Genomic DNA, 22,688 nt, shown 5'->3' on the forward strand with positions numbered 1-22,688 from the left:
AAATTCAGCACAACGATATCGCCAAAGCCATGGAATAACTACGTATTGAACAAATTCAGTATTTTCTACGCGTGTCTTAAGAAGCGCTCCCAGAACGCCCAGGTTAGTTTTAGTGTGGACATCAGAAATCGGTGAGTGTTTGGGAAATGAAACCAGATTAACACAGACGCTGCCGTCTGCCGTCCTACTTCGAGACCTACGGAAGGGAGGTGGCACCGCCACTGGCGACCCAGCCACTGTCACGCAGCGCCCTGCTCCCTGCATGTGTAGTTTCTCCTTAAAGGTTAAAAGGAGAGCGGGTTTACTTTTCACTCTCTCGAATACGCCTATTTTTATGATATTTAGAGTTCTAATCATTATATTCACTGCTGCCCTATCAACATTCACTACTACCTAGTGGCTTTTTTACCTGCACGCCTAGTCTGCTTTATTTTATGGATTATGTGAATATTTTTTGTATTTTATTTTTAAGTGGTTTCTGCTTGCCCACTTTTACTGTCCGAGTGCAGAAGAAAAGCAGGGTAAGCCCAGCTTTACCTTTAGAGCTAGAGGTCTACACGCAGTTCTCCGATACGTACCAAACGGCGCATATGTTGTCCTAGAAAAAGGAATGCATCATCCCTTTGCCACCACAAAGGTTGAAGCATGAGATTCCTGGGGGGTTGTGTTTATTGTCGGGGGTGGGACGGTGGGCGGGGAGAGAGTTGTTTGGGTTTCTCTTCCTTGTTATTCCTCGTGCTCGGTCCACCCACTTCTTCCCCTCCGCCAAAATTACTTTGTGCAGATGCAGATTGACAGATCATCGATGCTGTTTGCAGAACGAAGCCAAAACTGCAGTCTGCAAGTTTAAGAAATAGAGTAATGGAAAAGAAAAGTAATGGAAAATGGAGCGGCAATGCTGGCAAGGGGCAGAAAAAGGAGCGGGGGACTCATAAAAGCTCAGTTTGCTCTCAGGTCTGCTGCTGGCTTACTGGTTGACCTTGAGCAAAGCTCTTTATCTTCCCCTGCCCTAGATTCGCTATCTGTAAAATGGGGTAATGACATCGGCCTCTGGAAAAACATTGTGAGCTTCTCTTAGTGCTCTCCTGTATAAACTATTTCAAATTTAAGACCATTGCGTAACTTTATGCATGGTTACCACAGTTAATATGCGTTATTTTATCCGTCAGTTGTGTGTCAGGAAAAATATGTGCAAATCCAATAGCTGTCAGAAACGTGTTTTTCTTTTAATTTGATGAGCTCCATCTCACCAATCACAGAATCATAGAATTGCTGAGGTTGGAAGGGACCTTTAAGATCATCGAGTCCAACCTTTAACCTACCCTGACAAAAGCCACTTCTAAACCATGTCCCTCAGTGCCCCATCTACCCTTTTTTTAAACACCTCCAGGGATGGTGAATCCACCACCTCCCTGGGCAGCCTATTCCAATGTTTAATAACCCTTTCAGTGAAAAAATGTTTCCTAATACCCAATCTAAACCTCCCCTGACATCACTTGAACCCGTTTCCCCTCGTCCTATCACTTGTCACCAGGGAGAAGAGGTCAGCCCCCATCTCTCTACAACCTCCTTTCAGGTAGTTGTAGAGGGTGATGAGGTCTCCCCTCAGCCTCCTCTTCTCCAGGCTAAACAACCCCAGCTCCCTCAGTCGTTCCTCATGAGGTTTGTCCTCCAGACCCCTCACCAGCTTTGTAGCCCTTCTCTGGACACGCTCCAACACCTCAATGTCCCTCTTGTAGCGAGGGGCCCAAAACTGAACGCAGTACTCGAGGTGGGGCCTCACCAGTGCCGAGTACAGGGGGATGATCACTTCCCTAGTCCGGCTCACCACACTATTCCTGATACAGGCCAGGATGCAGTTGGCCTTCTTGGCCACCTGGGCACACTGCTGGCTCATATTCAGCCGGCTGTCCACCAACACCCCCAGGTCCTTTTCTGCCGGGCTGCTTTCGAGCCACTCTGCCCCAATCCTGTAGCGCTGCATGGGGTTGTTGTGACCCAAGTGCAGGACCCGGCACTTGGCCTTGTTGAACCTCAGACCATTATATATATTTCTAGTAACAAGGTTGTAAAACTGGATATAGGAACTACTCGCTGCTTTCCATCTCTCCCACCTCACCAAAAAGGGAGCTTTACAAGAGCAGGGAAATGGAAAGACTGAGAAACCCGGAAAGAATTTGATGGGGAAAGATGATGGACACAAGAACAAGGCTTGGTTAACACAGAAAATTTTAAGAGGGTGGCTGTGGCGTGGCTGTGCCATGACCCTGGGCGCAGCCCCAGCACGGGTGCCATTAACTCACTGCTGCTGGCACCGACGGGACCTGCTACCGTCCCAGTGCCGGCCCGCAGGGCTAGTGTGCAACAAAAGCAGAGGATAATGCATCTACTCACACGTTACACACACGCATGTATTTTTTTTTCAGTGCACACGCATACGCGTGCACATGTTTTGGTCTCCTGGCAGAGGACTCGCAAGGAGTTGCACAACCCAGCTGGCCACCAGCCTCACGCTTCATCTCATCAGTGCACCAGGGTGTCTGATATTAACCCAGAAATTCAAGGGCTGCTCTGTCTGGCTGCCTGATTCATCTCTGGTCACTAAAATATGGTAGCCAAGGTCTTCCTCAATCCACCAATAAAATAACCGGTCACCTGTGTCCCGTCTGACAGGTTTAAGACAGTATATGTCTCCTGTTAGCTACAGATATGAGGTGAACCCCACCTGTTTGTGTAAGAGGGATGCATTATTTTACAGCCCTTCGATACAGGGGAGTTGAGGCTTATTTTTTAGTTATATTCGTCTCTTTGAGGCAGGCAAACCAATTTGGGAATCACATTGACCTGTATCCAGAAGGCAAAATAAAGTCTTTCTTTTTTTCTACACCCTGAACAGAGCCTCCAAAATAATACTAGATATTCACTTGGGCCCAGTTACAAACGCTGTGAGACTTACTGCCAAGTCCAGCCAGGGATCCTAGAGGCCCCAGCAGTTTATGGGAGTGAGGAATGACTTTATTTACAACAAAAGTGAAGTTCCACAGTACCCCAGTTTCTATTTCTAACGCTGCTTTCGTTCACTCTGAGCACACGTAAATTCGCATTTGAAAAATATTTTCCAGCTTCTCCTATTTCTTGGAGTCTTTCCTTTAACTGCTCAGGATACACTGCCTCCATCGCATCCAAACTCTACTTAATAAGACTCCTGCTGCTTACTCACGGCTTTAAGTATTCCTGTCCAGTCCACAGGTACCCTTAAATTTCAAAGCCCAAGAAGATGAAAGGATTGAATCTTTCCTTGTTCCAAATCTGTATTTACCGACTTGACTGTTTGAAGTCTAGAGACTGCAGAATTACTGCCGGCTCCCCGGGAAGGAAATCTAGATGTGGAGAGGGGAAAAGGTGAGCTTCTTCAGACAAACCACTTCTTACAGTTCCCTCCTCTCAGAGCTGAATACTTGGCTTTGGAAAAGCTTTTTAATCCCACACTTGGGAATTTGTTCTCTTCTGGAAATATGTTGCTATTTATTTCCATTGCCTTCAGCTGCCTCTTCCCTCCCTCCCTCCCTCCCTCCCTCCCTCCCCTTCTCCTGGTGCTGCAAAAGAGACTGAGGAAAGTCAGAAGATAATGACTTTCAGACCACCCAAACACAGCAACGGAGGGAGACGAAGGCAGCTAGAAAAAATTAACAGCACGGGAGTGCTTATTTGAACATCCAGTTCTTTAATGCCCGGTCCTCCCAGGTCACTTTTAATAGACTCGACACGTGCCAAGTAAACTGCGAAGTGCTCTCAACGTTTCTTCAGCACGCTAACCGTGATGTGCCTGTTGTTATCTTTCGGGAAACAGCTAAAAGCCAAGCTCATAACAACAATATCAACTTTCCTCTCGATACATAACTGGCTTAGTTCCTGACCTTCCCAGATTTCTCAGCCGAGCTTCTCTTCCTGCCCCGATTATTCATCCCTGCAAGGCTTGGCACTGCCAGCCCGCGAGCCCTATCCGTACTACAGGTAAAGGAATTCAGGCAGGTCCATCCACTGCTCTTTCCCATCCTCTGCTGCATGGATCTCATTCTCATGCTTTTTTTAAAGGACTCAATTAATGACAAATGGTTTATTGACCGGAGGTCCTCTTCTTCTTGGATGCAACTTCACCTGGTGCATTTCAAAAATACAAAGTCAGCCACTTTGCAAGAAACTGAGTTTGAGTGATGGATTTCCCTCCCTCTCAATCTCTGGAACTAACTATGAAGTGATAAAGTGATGAAAAGAAATAGCAAAACCTGTACCCGTTAGCCAAACACACCTTTCTAGAACTGAGAGTTACCCCTAAACTCACCTCCGCCTTCCCCCAGAGCAAGCAGCAGTGACCTGCTTAATCTAAACCAGAAGAGCGCGCATCAAACTCCAGATATGACATCATGGCGCGAGCACGCCTGCGACAGCGAAGCACGAACTGCCTGATGCTAGCGGGCTGGGGACTGCTGAGGTTACTGGGATACCACGTTAGCCATGGTAAACCTAATAAAAATACCAAAGCCAAAAAATCCGGCTCAAAAAGGGGCAGAGGAAAGTTAGGAATGGAGCGCAACCACAAGGCACTTTCTTCTTTTTACTCTGGTTAAAGGTGAAAAGACAAATACAGGTTAGTTTGTGTTTTACAGTGCAAAGCGCACAACCTGGAGAGAAGGGCACACTGTCCCAAAAATGCCTGCCAGCGTTGGAGGGATTTAAGAGCACCAAAAACATATTTGCAGAAGAAAAAGAAAACATCCTCCCCAGCGCGTTGAACCTCATCCCACAGAATACTGAGGTCTCGTTGCACTGACCTCACTCCCGTGCCCGGGACAGCACTGACGCGGCCGTGGTTTCCCCTCAGAGGATGTTCATCTTTTTGTGCTTTTGTATTTTCATCGGTCCTGACCGACACCGTACTGCCCAACACGTGCTGAGCGTCTACCAGCACGTGCTTTGCAGGCCTGAACACCCTCTACCAACATCACTCATGTCCTTCACAGAAAGAGAAGATTTCCTCTGTGAAAGCTGCAGATGTACACGATGCATCTACACACGATGTATCTACTACCGTGGAGTTTTCCCACACAAGGTCTATACGCAGCCTATGCATTTTCTGCCCTGCAGCCCTGCTTGGGCTGGTGCAGAAATGGCTTGTCCTCGTCTGCCACTGGTTTCGATATGAGAAGCAAGGCTACATCACCCTGCTGGAGGCAGAGGGAAGATCTGCCCAGGGTACCACCGGTGACGCTGCCCGTGGCCACACTGCAGGAGGGAGGAGCTCGAGAGGGTGCACGGTCCCAGATGAGGACAGGGCAGTAATGAACGGAGTCCATCGGCCACCGCACGGCGTGTCCCTCTGCCCATCACCTGCCTGGCCTGACTTTACCAGAGGTGAGCTCAGGCAGGGCGCGTTTCAGCCCTGCACACTAGTTTAACCCATGGATTTCCCTGGCTAAAAGCCACAGCCGGGCTTTCCCCTCGCTGTTCCCGGGGTTCCTCCAGACGGAGCCCGTTTTGTCCTTTCTGCGTGTCTGATCCTGCACCCCACAGCACATCACCGCGGTGCAGCAGACCTGCTCAGCACCTCGGTGCTGCGCCCTGCCACCACCCGTCCTCTCAGCACCGCTTAGGGCCGAGGCTAGAGTAAGCTCCGAGGGCTTGTGAATTTTTCCTTGAGCTTTTTAAGGCTCAGGATTCCCATTTTGCATAGGAAAATACACACAGACCCAGAGCAACCTTCCCCTGCCTCTCCGCATCCTCTCATAAACACGCCGGATATTTGAGGCGCACCGAGAATCACTGAAGGACAAAAGCAGCACCGGGAGGGGGCTGTAGTAGATGAAAATCGAGAAAGACAAAAAGTTTTACTTCATTTTATACAATATACACAATACTGTACTTGACCAGCTACTAAAGTGACGTGAAACTTAAAAATAACAAAAAAAAGTGTTTTCCAAACACGTTCTCTACCTCATTTCCCTGGACCATTGCACTGCATTCACCTAATTATTTATATAGATATGTTACTGTGAAAGCATAAAAATATTTTACCAAAGATAACTCCACCTCTAGGTAGCAAAAGCACTCCCGAAAAATGAGCTCCAAACAAAATTAAAAATTAACGACTCTAAGGGAGCACATATTAGGCAATGGCTTTTCAAATCCGTAGTTCAATCTGCCCCCAAGGGAACAGCTTTACAGCCTACTCTCCACTTCTTTTTATTTTAGGTTCTTTACATACGAAAAAAAGCTTTGCTTGCAGCAACGCTCGGCTTCTCTAGCACCTTCCTTTTGTTCCTAGTGATACAGAAAATAAGCATCGCTCCAACCAGAGATGCAACAGGGCAAAATGATTGTCTGGACGTACACATGATGTCTCTACTACAGTCGAGTTTTCCTACACAAGGTCTATATGCAGCCTATGCATTTTCTGTACAACCTACCGGAGGCACGTACAAACACAACCCGAATTCTGCAAACGTTCAGCAGAAAAGACTGAGAAAACAATATTGGTTTCATGAATTGAGAACAAAAATCACAAGGCATTATATTGTACTGGAGATCAGGAAACTATCGCGTGAAAGCTTTAATTGTCTCCAGCGTCAGTAAATGCCAGCAATGTTCCACAGAGCACAACGCAGCTTTGAAACCCAGGGGAAAATCAGCGGTACAAAAAACTGGTTGATACCAAAGTTGTCAGTTTGATCTGTAATGCAGCATCAGTATTTTGCCCAAGCTGAACATACAGACGCTATATTCTAATATTCTCCTGCTGGAGAGATGATGTCTGACGCTAGAAAAAGATTTGTTTTTAAAGAAAGCAGTGCAGAAATGGTACAACCTATACCAAAAGAATCAATGCTCAGTGAAACAGCCCCGGCTTACTAAAAGGTGACTACCACTTCAGAAATAAAGTCCTAATTCACGCAAATTTTTAAACATTACCCCCCCCAAACACGCCAAGTGGCTTGGAAGGACTATGCAGCCTTATCTTGCAAGGTTTAAGCCAGCCCGTGTTAGGGGTTGCACCTTGTTAAAATCATCCCGTTTATCCCCCAGCCCGGTTTTGCCTTGCTGTGTCCCATCCTGCACTCATCGTTCCTGCAAGACTGAACGCTTCAGCGGGCCGTTCAGTCCAGCAACTCCATCTGCAGAGCCAGTTTCATAACCCAGCCCTGTGTCTTTATATGGTTTACGAATAATTAGCATCCGTCCTGCAGCTCCCAGTACGCTCGTTACATCCGATCCAGCTAAAACAACAACTAAATAATAATGATGCTGAAGGAAAAATACTACTAGTTATATTGTTACCTCTCAACAGCCGCTCCCATCCTCCCAAAATAAAATATAAACTCAAGTCAGCTTGTGACGCTGTTTGGTTACAAGCATCGCCCTCTCTAGCAAATCTATTACGAATACTGGGAGTGCGTCTGCTAAAAGGGGCAAACGCAGGCAGCTGCCTGCTCTGCCGACGCGGCCATGCCACATTCGTTCGCTGCGACCAGATTCTATCAGGTTCTGCATTCTTGGCTCTATTTCCCAGGGCACTTCTCTGTGACACAGCGCCTGGACGGGACGGGACGGGACGGGAGCGCACTGAAATATTTCTCCAAACTTTTTGTCGGAGCCGCGCAGTCGGACTCGGGTCCTCATCTCTACCGGCTTCGGGAGTTTTGCAAACAGTTTCCCCCAGTTTTGAGCCCGGCATCGCTTCTCTGGGGGATGGAAGGGAGGAGATGTTTAAAGTTGGATATAGGGCGGGTTTTTTCCCCCCCTGACGCTTGGCAGACAAACACTGCATTCTTGCTCTAGTTTCTCACTGAACTTGAATACCAAACTTGAGCCAAGGCCAGCCCTTTTCTTTGGCCCTCTCCTCGTGATGCCAGCCACCAGCCGGGACGGGATGCCTTTCTCCTGCCGAGCTGCCTGCGCTGGATCCCACCCCCCTCCTCTAGAAGGGGAGCAGCCCAGCCCGAAGGATGCGAATCCTCCTCCAGGGAGGTGGCCAAACCCCAGCGCCTGCGAGCCCACCGGGATGCTCCCAGCCCGTCCCACCCCACCGCCAGCATCCCCTTACCCTGCCCGCAGGCTCCGCGCTGGATGGCGATAATAGGGGGCTGCCGGAGTCTCTCGGCCCGGCGGCTGGCGGCCCGCAGCTGGCAGGGGCTGGCGTAGGTAACGGCATCGCTGCCGCAGACGGGCTCGCTGCTGGAGCAGCGGCATCGCCCGGCGGACGCCCGTTTGCGGACGGTGGCCGAGGCCGGCAGCCCCCCGCCGGGCGGCACCACGCACTGCAGCCCCTCGCCGCAGGGCTGCCCGCCGCCGCCGGGCCCGCCGCAGGGCTCGCCCTCCTCGGCCCCGCAGACGCGGCAGCAGCCGCAGCCGTCCAGCACGGCCCCGCCGGGGCAGGAGGAGGGCAGCGCCGGGCAGCGCGACCGATCGCAGCGCTCCGGGCAGGCGGGCGGCGGCGGCGGGGAGGCGGCGGCGGGCAGCAGGGCGGGCAGCAGGGCGGCCAGCAGCAGGATCCAGCCCCGCGGCGGCATCGCGGCGGCGGCGGGGAGAGGAGAGAGGCGTGGGGCGGTGAAGGCGGGCGGGCGGATTTAAGCGGCGGCGGCGCCGGGGGGGGCGGTGCGGCAGGGGAGGGCGACGGGGCGGAGCGGTGGGGTGGCCCCCCGCCCCCCCCCCCTCCCCCGGGGCTGTAACAGCCGCCTCCCCCGGGATGCTGACACCCCCCCCCCTTCCCGCCTCCTCCCGGGCCGTGTAACCCCCCCCTTCCCTGGGACCCTGACACCCGCCTCCTCCCGAGCCCTTACACCCCCCCTTCCCTGGGACCCTGACACCCGCCTCCTCCCGAGCCCTTACACCCCCCCTTCCCTGGGACCCTGACACCCATCTCCCGTCTCCCCCCGCTATTCCGACATCCCCATTCCCGCCTCCCCCCCCGTCACCCCCCCAGTCCTCTCTCGGGCCCCTTCCCTCCTCCCCCCGGTCCGCAAAACCCTCCCTTCCCCGCCGCCTTGTGTTTTTGGGGCAAACTTAAACGGTCGGTCGCCGCCCGGAGCTGTTGAACTTGGCGTTGATGGAGCACCAAAAACGCGCCAGAGGAATGAATTAGGGCTGACAACTGCCAACAAGAGGGAGGGTGGCGCCGAACGCTCTTCCCCACTTCAGGAATTACGGGAAAGGCAATCCAAAGTAAACGCCGATAACGTTGCTATCTGATAAGAAGATGGGTGGAAGAGCAGATGAGGGCAGGGCCGCCAGCCGGGCCCCTGGTAGAAAGGAGAAAAGCGATACAGGCAAATGCATGCAAATATCAGGCATTCCCTTGGGGAACGCCGGGTACTCCCGCATGGGGCCACCTGAGCAATTCCCGGCGCTGGGAGGACGCGGGAGGCGATGGCCGGTGGCCAAAGGCAGCCAAAGGCACCGGGGATGGGAGGACGGCTGCTCCCAGGGCGCTTCTGCTCGCCCCCTCACTTCACCAGAGCTCCTCAAAGCCTCAGGGCGAGGTGGATACTAGCAATTAGCAAAAGGTTAATCAACCGAAAGAATTAAAAAAAAAGAAAAGGAAAAAAAAAAAAAGTAGTTTTCCATCGTCCCACAAGTGGGCTGATCCAATTTAACTGGCAGCTGTGCAATGGCCAGAACCGTCGGACAGAGGCCTCTCTGCCATGTGCTCCGTCAGCACGTACGAGGTGGTTCGAAAGGCAGTTTAATTACACACAAGGACTTTCCCAGGGAAAGGATATCATTTCTGAAGCTAGCAGGGAAAGGTATAACAACAACTAATATCTGGAAATTGAGCACAGCCAATTTTTTAATTACAAGCTGATTAAACTTTTGAACAGAATACCAACCTGTAATTATTTAAGTGTGTCTTTATCAGGCACCCAATAACCAAGGACTTAATGAACTTTACAAACCATTAGGCAAGATGAAATGCTGTTAACTGGTAGATGAGCTGCGACTAAGAAACTAAGGATGCCAGCAACTACGTTAATGGAGAAGAATAAAAAGTCTTTTCTCCTACAAAAAGTGGAATAATCTCTAACAACCTGAACAGGTGGAAGCAGCATCCCAAGTGTCGGAATTCAAACCTCATTGTTGCAGGGAACATTATAAAGTCTTATCAAACCTTGACCACAAAACCACAAATGTACAAAACTTATTTAACTGCTTGGCTTAGTACCTGAAGGTGAGGAACCCCGTAGACTCCAACATTCCCAATAAAAGCTCCAGTACGAACCCCTTACATCTCCTGTTTTCCAGTGGCCTCTATGCTGTACAAAAAAAGAGATTTCAGGAGAATTACTCGATTTCAGAAGTGAACAAAGTAGTAATCAGGACAATTCACAGCAAAAACTTCCTTACTATTAAAATCCTTACAGTGCTAAAAAGTCTAAGGAAAAGTTTGAAAATGTTTACAAGTTTAAATATTTTTAATGTGTGTGTATATAGATATATAAAAAAAATTATATATATATAAAATACGGATAGATATCATGGTAAACTCTTTCCAAATTATTAATTGTTTATCTATTACTTATTGGCTATTTTTAATAAGCTTCAGGTTTGGATTGGTTTGGTTTTTCCTTTATTTTGAAAAAAAGACGAGTCTAGGGAAAGATGAACAGGTTTTAGTATTAAAATATAAGAAATACAGGTTCAGAAAAGCTCATACAAGCTCCTATTTGGAAGCAGGAGCAAAATACTCAAAGACCAATCGGTGAATTACGGTGGGGTTTAGTCCTACCCCCCCCCAGAACGGTTATTATCTGCTTTTCCATCTCAGTGCCTTTGTTAAGTAACTTACAGCAGCTGTCTGAAGCCATTGGAGCCTTATCTCTGCAGGTAGGAAAAAAATTACACGCGGTGGGAGAATTCCTTGTTCGATCATCCCCTCTCCATGGATGTTTGTGTCTGTCTTAGCTTGGTATCCTTCGGAATCGGCCGTTCTAGGGAGCAAAGGCAAGGCATGAACGGAGGCTCAAGAGACATTAACAAAAGCCCCATTGACAGAAACCCATTTGGAATAGTTATAATTCAGTAAGTCAACGCCCCAGTTCAAAACCTAAATAAAGTGAATGTGCCCTTGCCTCAAGAAAGGAGTAATTAATCAATGAACGCATGAAGTGTTTACTTAACTGTTCAGCTCACAAAGTTTGCAAATCTTAAACTAAATATTTAACTACTTCAAGAACTACTGCAAGTTTATAGTGTTCTCACACAAAAGTTTGAAACACCAGTTGGGTATATTTATCTTTTCTGTGTTGTATGATTCTTTTTTTGCACAATTCAGCCAGCACTATCAGCTTCAAGCTCTTTTACAGACTACTAAAGACCTATAACACACTAGCCTTTTTTTTTTTTTTTTATTAAATAAATAGCACAGAAAAGGGAAGTACCTTTGTTGGTTGACAGTCAGGGGTTAAATGCTGCAAAGGAAATAAAATATATCCTAAGGTCTTATGTGAAAACCATTAATTAGCAGTTCATTTCTAAATAAATGGACTAGGATTGAGGACCTTCCGCTGTTATGGTTTTTGTTCCTTAAACCAGGTAAGAATGTGAATCTTAACCTGAGTATTAACATATAAATATTTTATAATATGAATTTTAAAGGTTTCACATGGGTGCACACACAACTGAAAAGAAACATCTCGCTTTCCAGAATAACTGGGATAAGTCTTTGGGGCTTTAATAACTTAGTTCACTGACAATATATATTTGTTAATTACCCATCTAATCTGTGTAGAAGTGCCTTACACCTGGAAGGCGCTCTAAACCCAGAAATTATTATTTCTCCCCCATCATAACGTGTTCACACAGAATGGCTGTCCAAGCCAGCAGACATCTATCAATAGAGAGACCAAAAATGTGGTCTGAAAAATACCTACGCTTGAGAGAATTACTAGTAAAGGGCATCCGAGCACACGTGGAAAGAAGCGGTGGGAAGGAAGAAGCAAGTAAAGGATGAAAAATAAGAGCACGCTCGGCAGGAGAGAAAGAGGTTAACATTCTAGTCTGGGGCTGGAAGGATCCTGGCCGGAAAAAGAGGACGGGGGAAGTCTGAAACGGCCAGAATCCTTTTATTCTGGGCAAGCTCAAATAGCTTGGACTTTGCAGAAAGCTTTTCTAGGTTTATTATGACTGCATTATCATTTTCCTTCATTCATTAATGGCTTTTGCCCAGATTTTCGGTGAGGAAAAAGGTATGCTGTCCTGCATACTTTTGGCTGGGATGTGACATCTCTGCCCCCACCCCACAAAAACCCAGGACTTCTCTATTTTGTTAAACTAAGATTTACTTAAAAAAAGAAAAAAACAAAACAAAAAGCAAACACCCCAAAACCAGCTTAAAAAGATTTTTAAAAAATGCATGCTGGATTCATTGCTACATACAGGAAAAAATGCCATTACTTTGAAAGAGAATGGCTGCAAACCAGGGAATTTAAAACTACATATTCTTTTCCAGACGGGAATTCAGCCCTGGTGCTTGACGAGCATAGCTGTTGGCATCATTTACAACAGAAATGAACCATCAGGGTGTCTCTTGTAAAGCCTCACGTGAAGCCCGGCAACCTGCCCCAACAAACAGTCGCCAACCTGAACAAATTAAATAGGTATTTCTGTACACGTGGTTTTTCTGTGATGTCAGAGGGCAATCCTACATCTAGGGGTGCAAGTGTTACGCTACGGGCAGGGACTGTGAAACACGCATTGAAACTTAATTAACTTCATCTTAATTTACAGAAAGCAAACGCGCTGCTATGAAAACACGCAGTTGAAACCCACCTAATGAGGACAGGGATGATGTAGGTGTCCCGATGTGCTCAGTTATCATTAGGAGAATGGGGGCAGGAGGAATGGAGGGCAACAGAGTGGTTTAAATTCTTGAGAGATGCGTTCACTATGCAGATTGATATGCAAAATTACCACGCCAGACAGTCGTTTTAAATGCAAATCCCTAATTACAGCGTCAAAGGTACCACTTTGAAGAGCGACATCCAGATGCTACTAGACCATTCCATGGTGCCCTTACAAATGAGGACCAGTTTCTTTTTCTCAGAAAGTCTGAAGTGCAAAACTGAGGCGGAGATGTGGGACGTGATGCAGGTACAGAGCAGCGCCCACACTCACCTCTTCCAGAAATTCACCTTCATTGTCTTCAGATCACTCGATGATCTGAAAGGTCCCTTCCAGCCTAGACAGTGCTATGATTCTATCACTACGTCAGTGGGAGACCTCAGAAGTGCTCCAGCAGTTTACTGGATTGGAGCATCAAATAGGCATATAGGTTGTGCTCCAAAATACAGATGAATATTAAGACATTAAATTAAAGTCATAAAAAGTAAAACTGTACCTAGCACGGAGGGCTTCAAATTTTAAAGTTCATTTTAACTTTTAGACTATCCAAATTTCCCCTTCTCTCATTTCTTCCCTCTCTCCCCCCTCAAATTAATACAGAATCTTTATAAGAACAGCAATATATCTGTCCCAAACCATCAGAGTGCACCCTTTTGGTGCGCTCACTAATTTCTCCATCCATTATAATATAGACTTCCTATAAAGCCTAAAAAGATTAGCCTTTGAATATCAATATTTTCTATTAATACAGCCATTTTTGTGACAGGAGATACTACTCTGTGATGCACTTTTAACTGATTTCCCTATAGAATTTTGATTTCTGAACCTACATATGCAATTGCAAAACCTCAAAGTCAAAAAGTAAAATTATTAAAATAGCAGCTCAGTTAGTAAAGAATGAAGTTCCAAACTGGTTTGGTCCCCTCCTTCAATCTGTAGCCCAAATTACTCCGGTCTACCTCCAAACACCTGCCTTTGCGTCACATTACTTTGCCTACCGAAAGCAGCAGAGGTGCTTCCTTTCCAGTCCAGTAGTTGAAGAGGTTGGACTCGGATGAGACATTTTAAAGGTTCTTCTGACCAGCTGCATCGCTCTGGATAACCAGTTTCCCAGGTACGTTCCAGAGTTTTTAAACTGCAATAACTGAAATTCAACTAGGTCAGCTCAAGACCTCTTAATACAGCAAGTTACTGCCTTACGCTGCTAGACACGCATGTCTTTCAAGCAATAATTAAAGTTTAGAGCATGCCCATTTTATACGATCGTCTAGCACATACCTGCTTTCCATTCAGAAAAGGCTACTCTTATCAGACCGAGTATCTAACTATTAGCAATAGGTTTCTCTTATTTATCACAGGGAAACATCAGTTCGTTACCACTGGTATATTTCCTCAGGGTCGTAGTTTGAGTTTTGCTCGTTTGTAGCATGAAAAAATCTATACTCTAAAGTGTCATTTCTTCGATTTCTTCTTTTTCAACTATTTTTTTACTATGCTCTGGTTGCCCGTAACGGCTTTCCGCAGTCAGTAGCATCACGAGAAGCCTCACACTTTCATTATTCCCTGGACAAGTTAACACATTATTCACTTCTCTCCTATACTCCTCAGGAAGCTGTGATGTTAAACTGGTATCATAAACGAGAACAGCAGGGAGAAAGGGTGATTTTGTTTTGTCGTCAACCAATTTGCTGCCACGGCTACTCACAGCTTACAAGGAGTTTTTTAAAAAAAAACAACCTCCGAGTAGTCCAGTGATTAACTGGACTTTCAAAATTAATTTTTAAGATTCAGAAATACACTTAGAGAGTAAATGCCCGACTCGGATAATTGTTAAAGCTAGGACATCACCTCTAGGTGGTGCTGACATCCTATTATTCCATGAGGTTAAGGCGTAGGCCAGTTTGTTAAACTATATTCTGGACCATTACCCTTCGGGAGTTACCTTCAGGCACGTGGATTGCAGGTTCAGCAGTTAAATTTCTGCAAATTTCATATTGTAATACGGTGGGTTTAAATCTGCAATCATAAAATTCAATTCCCTCTTCAGCAAAGGGGCAAGAGCAAGTACACAGCGAATGAAAACGTGCAAGACAGCACGTAGTAAAGGCACGGCATCGAAGTAACTTCAGGGACCGCAGTTCGGGTCTCAAGGGGCTGTGAAAAATAACTTAAGATTTTTTATGAAAATAATTAGAGGGTAAGAAAGTCGAAAGCTAAACAGCAGAGATGCACGTGATAAGATAGGTGAACTAAAAGGGTATTTTCAGCTCCTTTAAATGCGTTTGTTGCAGCTAGTAATTGCATTTTATTCTGACGTTTATTACTAGGAGGAATAAACTGTATTGCTGGAGAGGGATTAGAATCATAGAATGGTTTGGGTTGGAAGGGACCTTTACAGGCCATCTAGTCCAACCCCCTGCCATGGGCAGGGACATCTTCAACTGGACCAGGTTGCTCAGAGCCTCGTCCAGCCTGGCCTTGAATGTTTCCAGGGATGGAGCATCAACCTCCTCTCTGGGCAACCTGGGCCAGGGTTTCACCACCTGCAGGATAGAAAATTTCTTCCTTATATCTAGTCTAAATCTACCCTTATTTAGTTCAAAGCCATTACCCCTTGTCCTATTGCAACAGGCCCTATTAAAAAGTCTGTCCCCCTCTTTCTTATAGGCCCCCGTTAAGTAGTGAAAGGCCACAATAAGGTCTCCCTGGAGCCTTCTCTTCTCCAGGCTGAACCCCCCCAGCTCTCTCAGCCTGTCCTCATAGCAGAGGGGCTCCAGCCCTCTGAGCATCTTTGTGGCCTCCTCTGGACCCGCTCCAACAGGTCCATGTCCTTCCTGTGCTGAGGCCCCAGAGCTGGAGGCAGCACTCCAGGTGGGGTCTCACCAGAGCACCGCAGAGGGGCAGAATCCCCTCCCTCGCCCTGCTGGCCACACTTTTGATGCGGCTCAGGATGTGGTTGGCCTTCTCGGCTGCAGGCACACATTACCAGCTCGTGTCCAGCTTTTCATCCACCAGTACCCCAAAGTCCTTCTCCTATGGGCTGCTCAATCCCTTCATCCCCCAGCCTGTATTGATACCAGGTGTTGCCCCAACCCAGGTGCTGCCCCAACCCAGGTGCAGGACCCTGCATTTGGCCTTTTTGAACCTCATGAGGTTCACATGTGCCCACTTCTCAAGCCTGTCCAGGTCCCTCTGGATGGCATCCCATCCCTCAGGTGTGTCAACCGCACCACTCAGCTGGGTGCTGCCTGCAAAACAGCTGAGGGTGCACTCAATTCCACTGTCTATGTCATTGATGAAGATACTGAACGGTACTGGTCCCAATACAGACCCCTGAGGGACACCACTTGTCTCTGATGTCCATCTGGACATTGAGCCATTGACCACTACCCTCTGGATGTGATCATCCAACCAATTCCTCATGCACCGAACAGTCCACCCATCAAATCCAATTTAGAGAGAAGGATGTTGTGGGGGACTGTGTCAAAGGCCTTACAGAAATCCAGGTAGATGACATCTTGTAGCTCTTCCCTCGTCCACTGATGTAGTCACTCCATCACAGAAGGCCACTAGGTTGGTGAGGCAGGACTTGCCCTTGGTGAAGCCATGCTGGCTGTCTCAAATTGCCTCCCTGTCCTCCACGTGCCTTAGCACAGCTTCTATGAAGATCTGTTCCATGATCTTCCCAGGCACACAGGTGAAGCTGATAGGTGGGCAGTTCCCAGGATCCTCCTTCCTACCTTTGTTAAAAATGGGTGCAATATTTCCCTTTTTCCAGTCATCAGGGACTTCACCTGACTACCTGACTGCCATGACTTTTCAGATATCATGGAGAGTGGCAACTACATCAGCCAGTTCCCTCAGGACTCTGGGATGCATCTCGTCAGGTCCCGTAGACTTCTGTATGTTCAGGTTCCTCAGGTGATCACGAACCTGATCTTCTCTTAGTGTGAGGAGCTTTGCTTCCCCAGTCCCTCCCTTGCAGTCCATCCGCTCAAGAGGTGTGGGGAGAGGGGTTGCCAGTGAAGACCAAGGCAAAAGAGTTGTTGATTACCCTAGCCTTCTCCTCAGCTGTTGTTACCAGTTTGCCAGTCTTGCTTAACAGGGTGGGGTATGCTTTCTTTGATCTTCCTTTTCTGGTTGACATACCTGTAGAAGCCTTCTTATTATTCTCTGCATCCCTTGCCAAGTTCAACTCCAGCCATGCCTTGGCCTTCCAGACCCCATCCCTACACAACTGGGCAGTGTCCCTGTACTCTTTCCCAGGATGCCTGTCCCTGCTTCCACTGCCTGGGCATTTTCTTCTTGCCCTTTAGTTTGACCAGCAGGTCTCAACTCAGCCATGACAGTCTCTGGCCTTCATTTCCTGATTTCTTACACCTGGAGACTGAGAGCTCTTGCGCTGTGTGGAAAGTGTCCTTAAAGATCTGCCAGCTCTGTTCTGCTCCCTTGTCCCCAAGGGCAGTTTCCCAGGGGGTCCTATTGACTAACCTCTTGAAGAGCTGGAAGGTTGCTTTCCTAAAATTAAGGGTCTTCAGTGTCTTGACTTTACTCTTCACCTGACCCATATTCCTTAGGGCTGCGAGCTCCACCAGTGCATGATCACTGCAGCTCAGGCTGCCTCCCATCTTGTTGTCACCAATTAGCTCACTCGTATTGGTGACCATCAGGTCCTGTATCGCATCTCCTCTGGTGGGACTGTCTAGTACCTGGCTTAAGATGTTATCCTCAATGCACTCCAGGAATCTCTCGTCTTGCCTACAGCTTGCAGTGCTACTTTTCTAGCAGGTGGTTGAAGTCCTCCAGCAGGACAAGAGCCTGCAAGCATGACTTCTCCTGTAGCTAGAGTAAGAAAACTTCATCAATAGGCTCCCCTTGATCAGGTGGCCTGTAGTAGACACCAACAAGGTTCCCTTTGTTGCCTCAGTCCCTAATTCTTACCCACAGGCTTTCAACCTGCTCATGGCTATTCTTGCGAGACAGCGCTTCACACTCCATCCATTTCTTGAGTTAGAGGGCAACGCGTCCACCCCTTCTTCCTCACCTGTCCCTTCTGAACAGCCTGTAGCCATTGGCAGCCACGCTCCAGTCATGAAATTCGTCCCACCAAGTTTCAGTAATGGCAACTAGGTTGTAGATTTCTAGCAGCACGGCGGCTTCCAACTCCTCCTGTTTGTTGCCCATGCTTGTGCCTTGGTGCAGAGGCACTTCAGCTGGGCTGTCAGCCATGCCACCCTGTTAGAGGAACACCCCTTAATTCCTTTGGAGCATTTCACTGGTGTATCCCTCTTGGCTCTTGACCTCAGAAGCTGCTGGCTCATCTCTATAAGACTTCAAGTGTGCTGCAGTATAGCCAGCACATCTCAGACCAATAGGCTGAGGGCCCTTGTGAGCAGCCTGTCCCTCTAACCTTGGCATGTCATCCCACAGCTGGTCCCAGGCAAGCCTGATACTATCCACCTCCCCCTTCAAGCCTATAGTTTAAACCTCTCTCAATGAGCCCCCCTAGCTCATGAGCAAAGACCCTCTTCCCCCTTTCAGAAAGGTGAGCCCCATCTGACCCCAGCAAGCCTGGTGTAGGCCATCCCATTATCAAAACCCCCAAAACTGTGTCAGTGACACCAGCCACGGAGCCATGTATTAATAGACAGGGTGCATCTCTTTAGTATCTAACTTGGTATACCAACAACCCTGCTGAAACATCAGCTCCATACTGCCACAATCAAGCTGTTTTGCAACTTAGTGATGTTATAATAAAGCTGAAAATGTCTAGTTTAAATGGAGATGGGCTAACCAAAGGTACAATTATATACACGTCATATCAACTGGCCTGTGGTGCAACGGGTTAAAATGGAAGCTTCAAGACACTCAGTGCAGTGACTCCCGTAGAAGTCGGATGCTACAGGGTAAAATGTTGGGGGCAATAGTTTGACACCAGTGTAACTGCAGATGTGGACATACCTGGAATAATTCGCAGTCAGAAGATGTCACGGTCAAACTGGAATTTGGGTAACCGTGTACAGGCTATATAAAATATCTCCTTTAATTACTGCTCTTTATCTGAAGCTTGCATACTGTTGAGACAGACCGATTAACTGCGCTGCTCCACAAAAGGGAAAAGTGGACTTAAGAAATACGGTGACTCAAGTGTGATCATACTCTGTGCTGTACAGATAGCGAGGTGCTCCCAGGTGTCATACAGGTGCTGTTATTTCAGGAAAGCATTTCTGAGAGAAACTTTGTTATGCAACAGTGTAATGCCAGAAAAAGACGTTACGTTTTGCTGTGGGTTGGTTTGGTTTTTTTGTTTGTTTTTTTTTTCCCTTTCAGACAGTGCTTGAGTATTTCCAAATGGTTAACTTGACATTACTATGCATCACCTCTTCCCTTCCATTGGTTAAAAAGAAAACTGATCGACTTCCCTTGCATAACATGTAAAAATTCCACAAAAGAAACCGAGAACTGTAAAGGAAAACCATCTCATTCTGTTTGATTTCTTTCTTAGGCTACGCAACCTGATCAGATTTGAAGAATTAAAAAGACATTATAGCCGGATAAGAGATAATCTGACCTCTTATATGCTAAAATGGAATACATTTTTCTAATAAAATATTTCACATGGTGCAAGGAAACTCATTCAGATGTTATTTTAAGTTACCCAAACTGATTTATTGACAATTTAAATGTGACATATTTACAGCACTGTTTCTAAAATAATTTAACAATTTTCATAGATTTATAAAAGTACTGATAAATAGGAGACCCTGACAATTACCAACCACAAATATTTCCCTATGCTACTGAACTACAACAGTAGTTCTTTTCTTTTTTTCTCTTTTTTTTTTCCTCTTTTTGTAAGTCCCATAATGGAGCTGCTTTACCTCCACCCAATGTGTAAAATCGCCAATACCAAAATATAATAAAATGAACATGCAGTGTGAAAGCTGTACCAGAGAAGTGATTTCAGATATTAGACTACAGTAAAAATATTTCAATGCAAAGTGTCTTCCACACAGAATGTACTTGTGAAAAAATAAGCTTTTAAAGAGCTATTGTTTTATCTTTATAGAAGTTAAAACCTAACAATACTAGTTCAGACATTTACAGTAACTTCCAATTCTGTGCTAGTTTCACATATATTCTAAAGAGTCAAACAAAACCAGTAATTTACAAACACCACTGCCTTAAGACAGTGGTCAGTTAGCTTATGGATAAAAAAAAAAAAAAGAAGGTGCTGATATAATTTAAGGTTCTGAAATTAGATTATATTTCATTCTTATATGACACCAATTATTCTATCCTTGGATCAACAAATTATTGTGGTAAAGCCATCCATATCTCTCAAGTAGGAAGTCCGTTTGGAAGTTGGAGAGAAGATGGACTTGTATGATATGTATCTTAGGTTCCAGTAGACAAAAAAAAAATATCACAAAGCTGGACAATCTGAATCACAATAAGCAGCAGCATGAGATATTTGTGGGGTTTTGATTAAAGCAAACATTTTTCAAAAATGATGAAAAGTACACAATCTAATCCAATACTTGAAATGTAAAGGTTCTTTTCACTTGCATCACTGAAGCCCCATAACACAGTGTACACAAACAACAAATACTCATTTTTTTAAAAAACATATTGCACAGCTAGTAAGTGCAATACCAGAACACTGGTATCCCTAGCATAAGTCTTCTATTTTAAATAGCTGTTTCAAACTATGCCATTCAGAGCAACTCCAAGCCAACGTTCAAAACCATTAAGAATGGTTTGTGTACATAACTAATCCAGAAGTGTTTCAACAACGTGAGAAAAAACACAGGCACTTAAGATTATTAGTGCACCAAAAGTTATAGGCCACAATTGCATGGCTGTGAACAGTTCAGTACCAATAACGACAAAACTAAACGAGGTCTTCCACTGATCAATATAGAAACAAGAACTGTTCACAAAGCACTGATAAAAAAAAAAAAACACATTCTCAAACCAGTAATCAAACGATACGTTTGGACATCTAAGAAAAATAATTGCTGCAAAGCCTAATGTAACACAATATAAACCCTTCTTAGTTCAAAAGATCTAAAGTGTCCAAATTCCAAAGTCCAATTTCTCTTCTCCCCCCTCCAAAACACCATTCATTACATCCATTCCATTAAAATCCACATGTGCAAAAAGTTATAACCCACCTTTAGGAGTGCATTAAAAATAGGCTGACTATTCAAAATATTATTTTAGTGGAAATTTTACAGCACCATAATTAGAATTCCAAGGGAGTTCAGAATTCTTGTTCTGATAACAAATCAGCTGACACTGTTGATCCTAAAGAACAGAAAAAACATTTTGTGCATTTCCTGGTATCTGAAAGTCACGGAGAGAAATAATTCTCATCTACGCCTAAAATCTTACTGTAGTTCAAAATGAAATTAAATAATCACATTTGTTGGCAGTAAGTTCTCCACAATATCGCATTAGTTGTAAATTTAGTAAGTTTGCCGGATTAGGAATGAAAAGTTGCTGGTACCTTGCTTACTTGCAGAAGTACTTTTTTGTTTTTGTCTTTTGTTTTTTTTTCCTTCTAAATTGTGCAGCTTGGCCCCTCCCTAGTAAGTGATTTACTATCAGGCTTTGAGAAAACGCATAAGGTCCATTTCTGACCCTCAGCTGAAAGGCAATAAACAAACACATTATATATACACATATGTGCACAGAAACACACACATACGTATATATACAAAAAAAGAAATCAGTGTTCCGTTTTTTTTTTGTTCTCATTTCCTATAATTTTCTTTGGTTAGAAGTCCGAGCAAGGAAATTAGAGGACCGAACAAATGGATCGTTCTCCAAACACTTCCATCACTACACATCACTAACTGGAAGGCTTGCATCATCCAGATCCACAAGGCCAGGATCCTGTTCCTGAGTGCCATTTTTACTTTGGGGTTCCAAGAGGCCCCGTTCAGTCACTTTGGAAGCTGATTCTCTTGGAGCGACAACCTGGATCTTGTAGCTCCCTGGCTTGGCCTTGGTAAAAGATTCGTGAAATCCTCGCTTCTCCAAGGCAGGGTATTTGGCGTGAGGGTTTGGGACCAAAGGGCTGCCGTGAGCGGCTGTGGAATGTGAGGTGGCTGGGGCTGGGACGGCAGAACGGAGAGCATGGTTGGGTTCGGAAGAAGACTCGGTATGCTCCTAGAAAAGAAGAGCACGTGTCAGATGAAGTCATGGACATCACGTTGGAAAGATGCAGTTTCAGATTTCACTCTCAGAAAAAAAAAATCAAGGCAGAAAATACACAAAGCGAAGCATGAGCCACAGCAGCAGGAGGCAGGTGCTTTCTCAAGGCGGTCTATTATTAAATGTGAGCTTACAGCAGTATGTGACAGCAACATCAGTTTCTTCATTTGAGGAAATTAAATTCCTCAAATCAAGCTCAGCAGCTCTTTAGTCTTTATACTACAGTCCAGCAAATTGAAGCTTCTCATTTTACTGAGATGTTAAGTAACCTTGTGAAGACACACACTTTAAACGCCATTGAAAGCGACATCTCTCCAGGAGAAAACTGTATTCAAACATACTCATATCCATCAGGCACCCATCCTAAATCCTGAAGTAATGAACGTTTTACTGTTCTCTCTTCTTGGGGTACCAATCTCCCCAGTTCGTTCCAGGGACCAACCAACAACAGTATCTATTTTATGCTATCAAGACTGTGTAACAATTTCCAAAGTTAACGGACCTAGAAAAGAAACTAATCTTTAAGATATTCCTTTTAATGGTCAAGTTATTTCCTTGGGTTTATTATTGTTAAC

The 22,688-nt window shown here is 45.9% G+C and overlaps 2 protein-coding genes across 7 annotated transcripts in view; both read right to left on the minus strand.

Annotated features, from left to right (window-relative positions):
* HTRA1 (HtrA serine peptidase 1) overlaps positions 1-8,588 on the minus strand; it is a 36,926-nt gene extending 28,338 nt beyond the window's left edge. Inside the window, exon 1 of the mRNA XM_063338630.1 lies at positions 8,099-8,588. Within this exon, the coding sequence (XP_063194700.1) occupies positions 8,099-8,564 (466 nt within the window). The 5' untranslated portion in view covers positions 8,565-8,588. The remainder of the gene's footprint in view (positions 1-8,098) is intronic.
* A 10,938-nt stretch (positions 8,589-19,526) lies between these two features.
* The window catches only part of PLEKHA1 (pleckstrin homology domain containing A1), a 38,882-nt gene continuing 35,720 nt past the window's right edge, over positions 19,527-22,688 (minus strand). For 4 of the 6 annotated variants that reach the window (XM_063338966.1, XM_063338965.1, XM_063338963.1 and 1 more), the window contains one exon: positions 19,527-22,068. In XM_063338966.1, the coding sequence (XP_063195036.1) occupies positions 21,843-22,068 (226 nt within the window). In that variant the 3' untranslated portion in view covers positions 19,527-21,842. The remainder of the gene's footprint in view (positions 22,069-22,688) is intronic. The other 2 variants (XM_063338964.1, XM_063338967.1) reach the window with 2 other exon arrangements.

Source organism: Chroicocephalus ridibundus, chromosome 6 (assembly GCF_963924245.1).
Source record: "Chroicocephalus ridibundus chromosome 6, bChrRid1.1, whole genome shotgun sequence".
NCBI lineage: Eukaryota > Metazoa > Chordata > Aves > Charadriiformes > Laridae > Chroicocephalus > Chroicocephalus ridibundus.